This window comes from Ranitomeya variabilis, chromosome 4, assembly GCF_051348905.1.
Source record: "Ranitomeya variabilis isolate aRanVar5 chromosome 4, aRanVar5.hap1, whole genome shotgun sequence".
Lineage (NCBI taxonomy): Eukaryota > Metazoa > Chordata > Amphibia > Anura > Dendrobatidae > Ranitomeya > Ranitomeya variabilis.
In genome coordinates, this window is record NC_135235.1 from 385,991,784 (window position 1) to 386,005,679 (window position 13,896).

The following is a 13,896-nucleotide window of genomic DNA, read 5'->3' on the forward strand; positions in this document are numbered from 1 at the left end:
GCTGCGGATCCGCGGCCAATCCGCTGCGGATCCGCGGCCAATCCGCTGCGGATCCGCGGCCGATCCGCTGCGGATCCGCTGCCGATCCGCTCTGTGTGCACATGCCATAACCCTACCCCTAACCCTAACCCTACCCATAACCCTAACCCTACCCCTAACCCTACCCCTAGTTCTAACCCTAGTTCTAACCCTAACCCTAGTGGAAAAAGAAAAAAAAATATTTTCTTTATTTTATTATTGTCCCTACCTATGGGGGTGATAAAGGGGGGGGGGGTTTATTTATTATTTTTTTATTTTGATCGCTGTGATAGAACCTACCACAGCGATCAAAATGTACTTGTAATGAATCTGCCGGCCGGCAGATTCGGCGGGCGCACTGAGTATGCGCCCGCCATTTTGGAAGATGGCGGCGCCCAGCGAGGAGACGGACCGACACCGGGAGCCTCGGTAAGTATAAGGGGGGGGAGATCGGGGCACGGGGGGGGGGCGTCGGAGCACCGGGGTGTGACATAGGAGCAGGGGGGGAGCGGGCAGGAGGACGGAGGGGAGCGGAGCACAGGACGGAGGGGACCGGACCCCATAACGGAGCACTGGGGGGGCGATCGGTGGGGTGGGGGGGGGGTCACTTCAGGTTTTCCAGCCATGGCCGATGGTATTGCAGCATCGGCCATGGCTGGATTGTAATATTTCACCAGTTTTTGGTGAAATATTACAAATCGCTCTGATTGGCAGTTTCACTTTCAACAGCCAATCAGAGCGATCGTAGCCACGGGGGGGTGAAGCCACCCCCCCTGGGCTGAAGTACCACTCCCCCTCTCCCTGCAAATCGGGTAAAATAGGAGTTAACCCCTTCACCCGATCTGCAGGGACGCGATCATTCCATGACGCCACATAGGCGTCATGGGTCGGGAAGGGGTTAAGGGGAAATGGGAGGGACTTCTTCCTGATGTACTGGGAGAAGAATGGAAAGATATCCAGGAATCTCCAACTAAGGTCTCACCAATCAATCAATAATAGGATGACCCAGTTGTATATAATATATCAATCCTATTTGACACCGACGCGACTTTTTAAAATGGGTCATCTCCACTCGCAAACTCATCAGATGCAGATTTTATCCATATGATATGGCGATGCCCTATTATTCTTCACTACTGGAAAGAGGTGACGACATTCTTAACATCTCTGTTGTCAATCCCTGTCCCTCTTGAGCCACTGACTTGCTTACTTGGGGTGTGGGATGCGGAGACCTGGGACTATTATACTGGGATTTTTCTACGGGAGACACTCTTTATGGCACGGAAGGTATTGGTGTTACGGTGGATGGGTGGTTCTTGCCCATCTCTTAAAGCTTGGGTTGAATTGGTGAATTTGGTTATCCCGCATGAACGTACATTGTATCAAAATAGAGAATGTCCAGGCAAATTTGAGAAGATCTGGGGTAGATGGAACTCCTCTTACCATACTCTATAGATCCATACTGATTAGATAGTAGTGCAGGAAGCTGGGTTTATGGTTTAGGGCGCATTGCATGAAGGACAAAATAATGCAGAATTTTCTTTTAAGCGGCGCACTAGTAGTTATTGTAGTTGATGTTATATAATAGGTGATTTATAGGATATCAGTGATTTGCCATACACAATTTGCTGTCCTTGCAATACTTTATCAGTAATAGGTACAATATTTTTTTTGCTATGAATAAAGTACGCACATTTTCGCATATTCAATAATGCAACATAATTATCTGTACTTTATGCTGCACCTGATAACAACGAATGCAAATGTGGGTATTGTATGGTTTATTCTGAAATTAATAAACGAATAAAAAAAAACAAAAAAAAAAAACACACTAATTGTATTGAGACTACAGCACAGAGCCTAACACTTGACACATCCCTGAAATAAGGCCACTGCCTCTACATGTTGTTCTCAGATTAAATAGCTAAAACCTGCCGAGATTCCTTTTAAGGAGCCATTGCCTCGCAAAGTTGTTTCTGCACCCGGCACCAGCCTCTTCGGCTTAATTGATATCTCATAATGAGCATTCAATCAATCAAGCTAAAGATGCTGATGCTGAGTAGAGAAACAACATTGTTGACCTTGCCCCAAAATTAATTCTTTTTAAATTTTGACACATTTTGTACAAAGAGAAGTCAATCATGTACACTGTACGTCACTCACTACATGCAAAAACGGATTATAACTCACTTCTGCACTTTGGGGTACTGCATTTCCAGAATGGAGTTTGTGGATTCAGTCTGCCGTTCTTTCAGGTGTCTGGGCCAGATATTGTCCACCCAGTCTATTTGATCTACCTGTTTGGGATGCAAAACACAATAAGGAAATAACATTGGAGCAGATGAGACATAGAAGTGGCAAAATACTGTAGAAACAAATAAGAAAAATTGCAAAGTTAACATTAGATAGAAGGCAAAGTACAGCATCCAAGTATGAAGAATACATGTGAATGTGGAATGATTGGCAAAAAAGAAAGCAGATGACAAGTATAAGTGAGCACTGGAGCAACAACTGAACCCATAATCTGACAAGTTATGCAATGATCCTCTAAAAATCTCTCATCTAAAAATCTTTAATATCAGAATATTTGAGGCAATTTTTCTTGGAAATCATAAATGGGAAGAAGGCCTAGGCCCTGTAACAGAGCCACTGGAATAGATTCTTGGAACATAATCACCTGCCGATGTGTTAAGCACAAAGGCCATTATTATAGCATCCTCAGATTTCTACATAAAACAGGATTGTTATTAGATGATGTCAAAAATGTAATGCAGAAAATTCCCACTTAATGAATATGATGTGGAAGTGCTCGGCATTGGGTGCATTTTAAATGGGATACCGTATTTTTCCGACTATAAGACGCACTTTTTTTCCTCCAAATTTGGGAGGAAAGTGTGGGTGCGTCTTATAGTACGGATATAGCATGTGGGGAGGGGGGCAGCAGCGAGTGGGATCGCAATGATATCCCACTTCAGGATGTCCCTGCTGCCGGAATCAGCTGCTGGGGAAACCACATGGCCCCGCTGATTAAGTGCAGTGAATATTCATTAGCGGCTCCCCGCCAACCGATCAGCTGAGCGGTGAGCGGGGAGCAGCAAATGAATACTGCACTTAAGCAGCGACACACAGTTTCCCCAGCACTGATTCTGGGGAGAATCTGTGTGTCCGGGGGAGGAGGCAGCAGCAGCAGCAGGGGCCAGGAGATCGCTGCATACCTGCCTGTGCTGGACGAGTGCTGTGCAGGAGGACCTGTGTGATGTCAGGAGTGGGCGGGCTGGAGCATCACATGGCAGCTCAGAGCCCTCCCTCTTCTGACATCATCATAGGTCCTTCAGACTCCCACCTAGAATCTGCAGCTTCCTCTTATGTCCTGCACGTGCGCTGTGGAAAGGCAACAAGAGAGAGGGCTCTGTGTGTGCAGCCATGGGATGCTCCAGCTTTTACCTCACCACAGGCTGGCTCCCACAATTAAGAGGTTAGTCTTTACAAAACACAATAAAGCACTCTGCCACTCCTTTGGTGAACTATAACTCCCAGCATGTCATAGGTTCTGCAGGACATGCTGGGAGTTATAGTTCTCCCATGGGATTTTAAAGCAGCTCTCCAGTGTTATTTTGCAGTGCTGGAGTGGTGCTTTCACTATAAGCCCTGTGCCCCCATTCTTATACTCACCCTCCAGTGTCTTCATATAGTACTGTACAGACACCACACTGGTCCCGCAGCTTCCAACATAATAACGTACTATTATATATAATAACACCACATATAATAGTATGTTATTTATGTTATTAAATATTTTACCACATTTTTTTTGCTTCAAATATTTTTTTCCCTATTTTCCACCTCTAAAACCTGGGTGCGCCTTATAGTCCGGTGCGTCCTATAGTCCGAAAAATACGGTAATTGTTATAAAACAAAGTTTATAATGTAACCCTGCAGTGGGATCCTAGAACGTGTGTGTTGTGGTTACTGGAGTAGGAAACGGAAAATTTAAATTGGTATTTCACAAATTTTATTTCAGGCCAGAAAAATATAACCCCTCACTGGATACTGAAGTCTCTTCCCACTGTCTCAGATTTACAAAATAAGACTCTGTATCAGTCTGTAATTGTTAGTTTGCTTACTGTAAGTGATATCTGTAATTTGTATGTAACCCCTTCTCATGTACAACACCATGAAATCAATGGTGCTATATAAATAAATAATAATAATAATAATAATAATAATAATAAGACTCAAAAGGAATTTACAGGAAACAAACTATGCATAGATATGAGAAAGTATGGGGACAATGGCTGAACACCACGGCATTACCATCTGCTTTGTTAACAAAGGAAAGAATGATGGAAATAATAAAATAAGTACTGTACACATTTCATGCAGATTATTGGGTGTTATTTAAAAAATAAACTCTAAATCACATATCTAGTCTTAAGCTAGATAATACATGTCCATCTTATTCAAGAGGTGGAGAGATATTTAAGGAATGCTACTTAATAGTTTAATAGACTTTCATGTAATGAACCAGAAAAATCTTTAAGTGGATCCTATAACATTCTGTTCTGAGATGAATTGGAGGGTTTGAAGAATGGGTTAAGTAGAGTGGTGAATATTTATTACTATGTTTTTCTTTATTTGCATTTATTTGACTAACGTTTTATTTAAAGAGGTTGTCCACTACTTTGAGATTGATGACCTATCCATAGGACAGGTCATCAATATCTGATCGGTCGGGGTCAGAAAAGCGGCACCCCCGCCGATCAGCTGTGGTCAGCAGCCAGAAATGCTCAATAGCGGAGCGGCTCCATCTTCCGACAGTAGTCAAGGCAGGCAATGCACATCCGACTACTATTGATTTGAGTAGGAGGTGGCTATGCAGTACCCAGATTGCCAACATCAGAAGACAGAGCAGCTCTGAAAATGAGCATTTCCAGACGATGGCCGTTGCGACCGAGAACAATGGTGCTGGGTGTCAGCTCCCGACCGATCAGCCATTGATGACCTATCCTAAGGACAGGTCATCTGTGATAATGTAGTGGAAAATGTACAAATGGCTGAATAAAAAAAGAACCACAACTTCTTGGACTAGAAAATAAAAATCTTTTAAAAATATTTCCCAATTTCCCCAATTCCAAAATAAAGATACCGTATATACTCGAATATAAGCCGAGATTTTTAGCCCACTTTTTTGGGCTGAAAGTAACCCTCTCGGTAATACTCGAGTCATACCCAGGGGTCGGCAGGGGAGGGGGAGCGGAGCTGTCTAATAATACTCACCTGCTCCTGGCGCGGTCCCTGTACGTCTTTTCCCCGGCACCTTCTTCCTGTAGTGAGCGGTCACATGGTACTGCTCATTACAGTAATGAATATGCGGCTCCACCCCTATGGGAGTGGAGCCGCATATTCATTACTGTAATGAGTGGTTCCATGTGACCGCTCACTACAGGAAGAAGCTGCCGGCGCAGGGGAACAGACGTGCAGGGACCGCGCCAGGAGCAGGAGAGTATAACTCAGTGTGCTATATTCACCTCCTGTCCGTTCCACCGTCGGCGCCGCTGCGTCCTCTGCAGTGAAACTCAGGTCAGAGGGATGGAGCATCTTATGGGGCCATGTGCAGCATTATATGGGGCAAATATCTGTATGGGCCCATGTGCAGCATTATATGGGGCAAATATCCGTATTGAGCATCTTATGGGGCCATGTGCATCATTATATGAGGCCAATATCTGTATGGGGCCATGTGCAGCATTATATTGGGCAAATATCTGTATGGGGCCATGTGCAGCACTATATGGGGCAAATATCTCAATGGAGCATCTTATGGGGCCATAATCCACATTTGTGCAGCATTATATGGGGCATATTTTAATATGGAGCATCTTATGGAGTCCATCATAAACTGTATGGAGCATTATATGGGGCGTATTTTGTATGGAGCATCTTATGGAGTCCATCATGAACTGTATGGAGCATTATATGGGGCTCCTGATTCAATATGGATATTCAAGAACACTTAAAACTACTGATGTCTCAATTAATTTAACTTTTATTGGTATCTATTTTTATTTTTGAAATTTACCAGTAGTTGAGGCATTTTCCACCCTAGGCTTATACTCGAGTCATTATGTTTTCCCAGTTTTTTGTGGCAAAATTAGGGGGGACGACTTATACTCGAGTATATACGGCATTTGAAAAGAAAATTGAGAAAACCGTATTTACATCCCCATGTACATAAAAGTCTGACCTACCAAACTATTAAAAAAAAAAATTACACGTAAACTCTGCTAACAAAGAATCAAAACGATAGAACTATAGATCAATTTATTTCCCCAAAAAAAGTAATGCAGATTAAAAGGTTTTATATACTTCAAAATGGTATGAATAAAATTGGCAGCTCAATAAGCAAACTCTCATACATCTCCATACACCTAAAAATCGCTGTAATCCCACTGCCTTGAAGAATCATATTGTTAAAGGGGTTATGTAAGACTTTTATTATTTTTTATTATGGGCCTAAGAACTAACAGGCAGGTCGTTGCTAACTGCCTGTCTGTTTGGCATGGGGACAATCTCTGCTGGCTCACTCGGCAACTCTGCAGCTTTAATTCTGCACTCACCAGCAGAGCAGCTCTTCCTCTTTTGGTGTGATCTGTCGACGTCAATTGTCAGCCTGTTCCTGATAGGTGCACACGGTCAGTAATTGGCAGCGCTTTGGACAGAGCACATGTCCGTGGCGTCCAAAGCGCTGCCAGCTATTGAACGTAGGTGATTCTGCATATGTTCATTGAACCGTGCGGAATCACTGCGTCCAATATATTGTACGGGTGCGTCTCCGCAAGATGAATTGACATGCTGCAGTCTGTGTACGCATAGTGGGCATGGGATTTCTTGAAATCCCAACCACTATGCTGTAACATCTGAGTGCTGAGTAGGTACGCAGTGTCCAACCCGCAGCGTTTACTGACCGTGTGTACCTACCCTCAGATGGCCGAGAAGGAGGCCTAGCGAAGGCCTCTGGGTGACATGGAAACCCATAAAACACACCTCGATCATATTGCAGGGGAAAATCAGAGGGGAAGGGCCCCTGTACGAACAGCCCACCTACAATTGCACCACCTAAATGCCACTGCCGAAGATTAAAATTAGTGATCGGACCAGCTCCAATTGATTCTTTTAGAAGCACATTCTGGCAGCATAACACAACAGGCACCTACTCTCTGTGGAGCAGGCTCAGGTTCTGAACCTGCTGCATACACCCCCACCATCACGTAGTAGTATGTTATTGAGAGAGGGAACAGGGTAAAAAAAAAAAAACTTGACAAGCACACAATCTTAATTGCACGACGCATTAAAATAAAAAGAAAAGTCCGGAGAAATCACGTTCAGTTAGATTTGAGATATGCTGCTCACCGTGGCTGGTCTTTGAACCAAGTACTCCAGCTTGGTATGGCTGAATTCCAGGCTTATCACATTGTACAGTTTCTCCCGCTCTTCTTGAGGAGTTTCATAGTACTTTGCCCACTGTGCCATGGTCATTTCAATTCCTTTTTGTGTGCCAACATCCATAACATCCACAATACGCTTGCTCCCTGGAAAAGAACGTGTTATTACATGTCAAGTAGAGAACTATTACAAATGTCATAGAGATAGTGGGTTGACTACATAACAATTTACTGCTAACCAGGCTCTTAGGTTTTCTCCTGCACATGCACACTGCAATACTGTGCATTACCATCAACAGGGCAGAGAAGTACGCCTGCGTAGGAGAGCAACGGGGAATGATGTAGGACATATCATCCACACAAAGCAAGAAAAAGGACGCCATGACAAGAAGTGAAGAGGCACCAGACCAAGACAACAATGCCCATAGGACCCAACCGCCCCGTAGATGAGTATTATAAAAGGTCTTTTTCTTGTCTTGCAGGTCAAGCTGGGGGAAATGTTGTATATCAGGGCTGAAAGGTACTGGCCTTACCTCATATGGGACAAACCTGGTTACAGGTTTCCTTTAAATCTGCCAATCAAAAGGGACATTTTGGCAGCCAAAATATCAGTCCACTAATCATAACCATGTTCATCATTGTGCAGATCTGCAAATAGAACAGTGCAAGAAGTGCTGGTGACCAAGTGCCATCCGCAGGAGATGGCTATTAGTCCGTTCGACTTGCCTTTAAGATAGCAGTGACAAAGCTTCCATAGGTGTATGGTGGGGTGGGGGAGTAAAGATTTAAAGAGAATGTGTCACATCAAATAACACTACTAACCTGCAGCTATGGGGTTGATCTGCAGGTTAATAGTGTTATAAAGGTGTCCGTCCACAGATGCAACAGATTTCCTTAAATAATAGGCATCAGATATAATAAATTTACTAACCTACAAACAACTTGACATCATTCACACTGAAGGTGGGGTCTGGCATTCTAGAAAAAAAAAGGAAAAATATTAGCTTCCCTGGACACAGGAAACACCCCAAGTCTCATTATAAAACACACCTAGTAAAGATCTACCAAACATGACGACCATAAAAAATCTACTTGCCTGATGCCAAGCCCATCAGAGCTTTTAAATATCAGAGGGTCCCTGAGCCCACCCTGCTGAACGAATTGCATGTTGAAGTCTGGAAGAATAAGATGGATGCTAATGAGTAACCTAAGGGGCAGGGGGTAATGAGGTGAAGAACAAATTCTGCTCTGCAGTGCTCAAGCTTTCACCTCTGCCTTCCATGTAGATGATGAAGTTGGAGTTGTACTTAGGGCTGCGTAGTTTTTCTTCCAAGTCAAATGTTCTCTTTCCCTCGATCTCCTCATCGGAAATTCCATCATCTTCATACTTTCTACGGAGAGTGCGTCTCTGAAATGCCAAATCACAGATATCTAACCTTAGCTGCTTCTCAGACATATAACAAATATCCATAAATCAAAGAATGTGATAAAACAACATATACTAAACTGGTAAATCCAGCGCTGCCTCTCCCAGAATCCAGCCAGTCTTTTGTAGCTGTACTGTAAAGAAAATGCCATTCCGGCTACATGGTAATTACTGGCCTCTGTAGTGATGGAGGAACAGGTTACAGCTGGCACATAGGAGTAGTCGCTATGTCATCATTGCAGGACAGCTAAAAGACCAGCGGGATCACTGGAGGGGTTGATGAATCCACCACGTCAGTAAAAGTTATTTCACCCCATTCCCTGCTTTGTGGCCAATACCATACCACTGCACAAGGAGAAGGAGAGTGCCACATACCAGTCTTCGGCTGTAACGAGCTTGCTCGTCCTCCATCTCTCAAAATCTCCCCCCCAGCACAGGGAGAGCACTGGACTTTCCAGCAGTATCAGTGACCTGTAAACACAAGTGCAATAAACAGTCACAATTGTAAAGAAAGACACTCGGTAATAGGTGCACAATATGACCAAACTGATCAGATCCACCACGTACTTCACAATACACTGTGAGCAGAATTATTAGGCAAGTTGTATTTTAGAGGATTATTTTTATTATTGATCAACAACTGTTCTCAATCAACCCAAAAGACTCAAATATCAAAGCTTAATATTTTTGGAAGTTGGAGTGGGTCTTTTTTTTTTTTATTTGGCTATCTTGGGAGGATATCTGTTTGTGCAGGTAACTATTACTGTGCAGAATTATTAGGCAACTTAATAAAAACCAAATATATTCCCATCTCGCTTGTTTATTTTCACCAGGAAAACCAATATCACTGCACAAAATTTAGAAATAAACATTTCTGACATGCAAAAACAAAACAAAAAAAAATTAGTGACCAGTATTGCCACCTTTCTTTAAGATGACACTCAACAGCCTTCCATCCATAGATTCTGTCAGTTGCTTGATCTGTTTACGATCAATATTGCTGCAGCAGCCACCACAGCCTCCAGACACTGTTCCGAGAGGTGTACTGTTTTCCCTCCCTGTAGATCTCACATTTTATGAGGGACCACAGATTCTCTATGGGGTTCAGATCAGGTGAACAAGGGGGCCATGTCATTATTTTTTCTTCTTTGAGACCTTTAGGCTATGTGCTATAAAAACGCTATAAAACCGCGAAAAAAACGCTCACATTAAGCATCCTATTTAATAGAATGCAATCCGCATTTTTGTGCACATGCTGCATTTTTTTTCCTGAGCGGAATCGCATTCCAGAAAAAAATGCAGCATGTTCATTAAATTTGCGGAATCGCGGGGATTCCGCACACCTAGGAATGCACTGATCTGCTTACTTCCCGCATGGGGCTATGCCCACCATGCGGGAAGTAAGCAGATCATGTGCGGTTGGTACCCAGGGTGGAGGAGAGGAGACTCTTCTCCACGGACTGGGCACCATATAATTGTTAAAAAAAAAAGAATTAAAATAAAAAAATCGTGATATACTCACCCTCTGATGGCCCCCGGAGCCTTCCCGCCTCTCAGCGGTGCACGTGGCCGCTTCCGTTCCTATAGATGGTGTGTGTGAAGGACCTGCGATGACATCGCGGTCACATGACTGCGATGACGTCGCGGTCACGTGACCGCAACGTCATCGAAGGTCCTGCACACATACCATCTTTAGGAACGGAAGGCGCTGGGAGATCGGCTGTTTGCGGAAGGTGAGTATAACCATTTTTTCTAAATTATTTTTAACATTCTATCTTTTACATTTTTAACATTTTATCTTTTACTATTGATGCTGCATAGGCAGCATCAATAGTAAAAAGTTGGTCACACTTGTCAAACACTATGTTTGTGACCAACCTGTCAATCAGTTTTCCAAGCGATGCTACAGATCACTTGGAAAACGCTAGCATTCTGCAAGCTAATTATGCTTGCAAAACGCTAGTTTTCTGCGGGAATATGCATGCCAATTCCGCATGCGATATACCCACGGCAGGAGCTGCAGAATTGCCACGGAAATGTCTGCTGCAATTCTGCAACGTGTGCACTTAGCCTTACTGGCCAGGCACGCTGTGGAGTAGTTGGAGGCATGTGATGGATCATTGTCCTGCATGAAAATCATGCTTTTCTTGAACGATACTGACTTCTTCCTGGACCACACCTTGAAGAAGTTGTCTTCCAGAAACTGGCAGTAGGTCTGCGAGTTGAGCTTCGCTCTATCCTCAACCCAAAAAGGTCGCACAAGTTCATCTTTGATGATACCAGCCCATACCAATACCCCACCTCCACCTTGCTGGCATCTGAGTCGGAGTGGAGCTCTCTGCCCTTTACTGATCCAGCCTCTGGCCCATTCATCTGGCCCATCAAGAGTCACTCATTTCATCAGTCCATAAAACCTTTGAAAAGTCAGTCTTAAGATATTCCTTGGCCCAGTCTTGACGTTTTATCTTATGTTTCTTGTTCAAAGGTGGTCGTTTTTCAACCTTCCTTACCTTGGTCATGTCCCTGAGTATTGCACACCTTGTGCTTTTTGTTACTCCAGTAACGTTGCAGCTCTTGAAATATGGCAAAACTGGTGGCAAATGGCATCTTAGCAGCTTCATGCTTGATTTTCCTCAATTCATGGGCAGTTATTTTGCTCCTTTTTTGCCCAACACGCTTCTTGCGACCCTGTTGGCTATTTACCATGAAAACCTTGATTGCTCGGTGATGACGCTTCAAAAGTTTAGCAATTTCAAGACTGCTGCATCCCTCTGCAAGGCATCTCACAAATTTTAAACTTTTCAGAGCCCGCCAAATCTCTCTTCTGACCCATTTTGCCAAAGGAAAGGAAGTTGCCTAATAATTAAGCGCACCTTATATAGGGTTTTGATGTAATTAGACAACACCCCTCCTCATTACAGAGATGCACATCACCTGATTTACTTAATTTGTAGTTTACTCTCAAGCCTGAACAGCTTGGAGTAGGACAACATGTATAAAAAGTATCATGTGATCAAAATACAACTTGCCTAATAATTCTGCACAGAGTGTATACTTCCTAAGACCACTCAAAGGGTCAATGCCAAGCCAGCCATGCCACCAGAATCCCAGGATATCCAAGCCATTTGCCTTGGATATTACAATTCCTCTTGATGGGTGCATACCTAAACACTGTCAAATTCATACCAAGACTCAAAGTGACCCTCCACAGTTGAAAGTCAAAGTTTGACTACACACTGTATAAGTATAGGAAATATTCCTGGTGGCGGCTCATCCTACAGTTCTGCTCCTCCCGATTCTCTATTAGGATGCCTGAGAAACACTGCCACTCTGCCCTTGGATAGATCACATCAACGCTGGAGCTACCAGAGGGTAGTGAGTCTGAGACTTACAACAGCGCTCTTACTCTGACAGCGGCAGCCATCATTCAAAACACAGAATCGCACCACCATTGATGCATGGTAGAAGAAGGCAGACACAGGTATATTTACTATACATGACCAATTCATCGTTAAAATGAGTTTGTCCACCACAGGGTCACCAAACTGGTGATGGCCGCTTACAGTTTGAGAAGAACCGATACCATGCAGCACATAGGGAGGCATACCCCATTCTCACGGAAGCGATTCATAGCTGTACAATCCTCGGGACACTGTCGGTCCCAAATAAAAGCTTTACCCTGGAAACTGATTATCAAATTGAGGCTCTCTCCTGCTGTTACTCCCATGGATCCAACACATGCCGCTGTGGGGGTCTGAATTAGCACGTCATGACATCTTTATATTGGTCTGTAACTGGGCCACTGAGGCCTGTGATTGGATTGTTTTCAAAGTTCAGGTGACGAAAATGGAGCATTATCAGAGTAATATTTAGCATGCATTTTTCTTTAAAAGGTTATTCCCATCTTAGTAGATGGCTAATATTTGTAACAACAAGCACTTTTCCCTATTTGCAGCTGTTCTTGAGGCTGTCTAGCTTGTAAGCATTGCGCTGAAGCTGGCCAAGATTAGGAGGTAACCGGACACTAACAATACTGGCCAGCATCAAAACAGTACTTACAAACTCAATAGAAAAGAGCTCGTAAGTACTGAACATGTTCTGCTGTCTGGCTGCAGTGGTCGGTCTCCAAGGCAACAAGCTGGAACCAAAAGACAAGTGTGAATATGTCAAGAATAAACAGCCTTTTTAACAATGCATACCAAATCTTAATTTCCTTTGTCTGAGTTTCATCAAATTTTCTCAGATGAAAAAAAAACAAAATTGTTTCTCTACCTTGGCATCTGAGTAGTGTCTGATTTTTTCACTGACTTTACACGGCCAACTCTGTCAACCCCCACCCAAAAAACCCAATAGACTATACTAGATACGAGGTCTAGCTGTGAGAAACAGACAATTCAAGAAAGAGGAAATACACATACAAAAGATCAGTTGCACTATTCACATATAAACAATGTAAATATTTAATTTAAACTTAATAGCAAAGCCACAAAAGAGAACTAAAATTATCCAAAAATACAGCTGAAAAAAGGGGCAGCACCGCTTCCCTGCCCAGGTCTCTGAACACATGCACTACAGGATGCAGCCAGCCCATATAGCAAAGATGTTGGCAACAGGTGCAAAATACTAAATAGACAGCCACTCACAGCCTACCAGTTCAAGGAGGGGGTGACTGCCTTGTATATGTTTGCACAATAGAGGCCTGTGTAAGGCGCTGTTCACATGCAGGTAATGCACAGTGTCTGGTTCTCAGCCTATTAGTCACACCCATACTATTCGATTAGGCGGGCTGGCCAGCACTCTCTAAATGCATCCCATGGGAACACCCCTGTATACAGTGATCCTGCACTCTTGCCTCCCTGCACGTTGTGCTCCTGGCGCCACCAATTGATTTTGTGCCTGCCCGGCTGGACCTGGGATTTTCTTTCACATTGTGGGTATGTGGTTACTATAACCCTATATGTTTGGGCACTGCATACTTCCATCTTCCCTTTTCCAGTTTCATTTTCGGTT

At 43.6% G+C, this 13,896-nt stretch overlaps 1 protein-coding gene across 6 annotated transcripts in view; it reads right to left on the reverse strand.

Annotated features, from left to right (window-relative positions):
- The window catches only part of KDM2A (lysine demethylase 2A), a 243,392-nt gene that overhangs the window by 197,638 nt on the left and 31,858 nt on the right, over positions 1-13,896 (reverse strand). For all 6 annotated transcript variants that reach the window (XM_077250846.1, XM_077250841.1, XM_077250845.1 and 3 more), the window contains exons 2-7: positions 9,262-9,357; positions 8,730-8,868; positions 8,557-8,635; positions 8,392-8,438; positions 7,429-7,607; positions 2,209-2,315 (exon numbers count right to left, since the gene is read on the reverse strand). In XM_077250846.1, coding sequence (XP_077106961.1) covers positions 2,209-2,315; positions 7,429-7,607; positions 8,392-8,438; positions 8,557-8,635; positions 8,730-8,868; positions 9,262-9,297 — 587 coding nt within the window. In that variant the 5' untranslated portion in view covers positions 9,298-9,357. The remainder of the gene's footprint in view (positions 1-2,208; positions 2,316-7,428; positions 7,608-8,391; positions 8,439-8,556; positions 8,636-8,729; positions 8,869-9,261; positions 9,358-13,896) is intronic.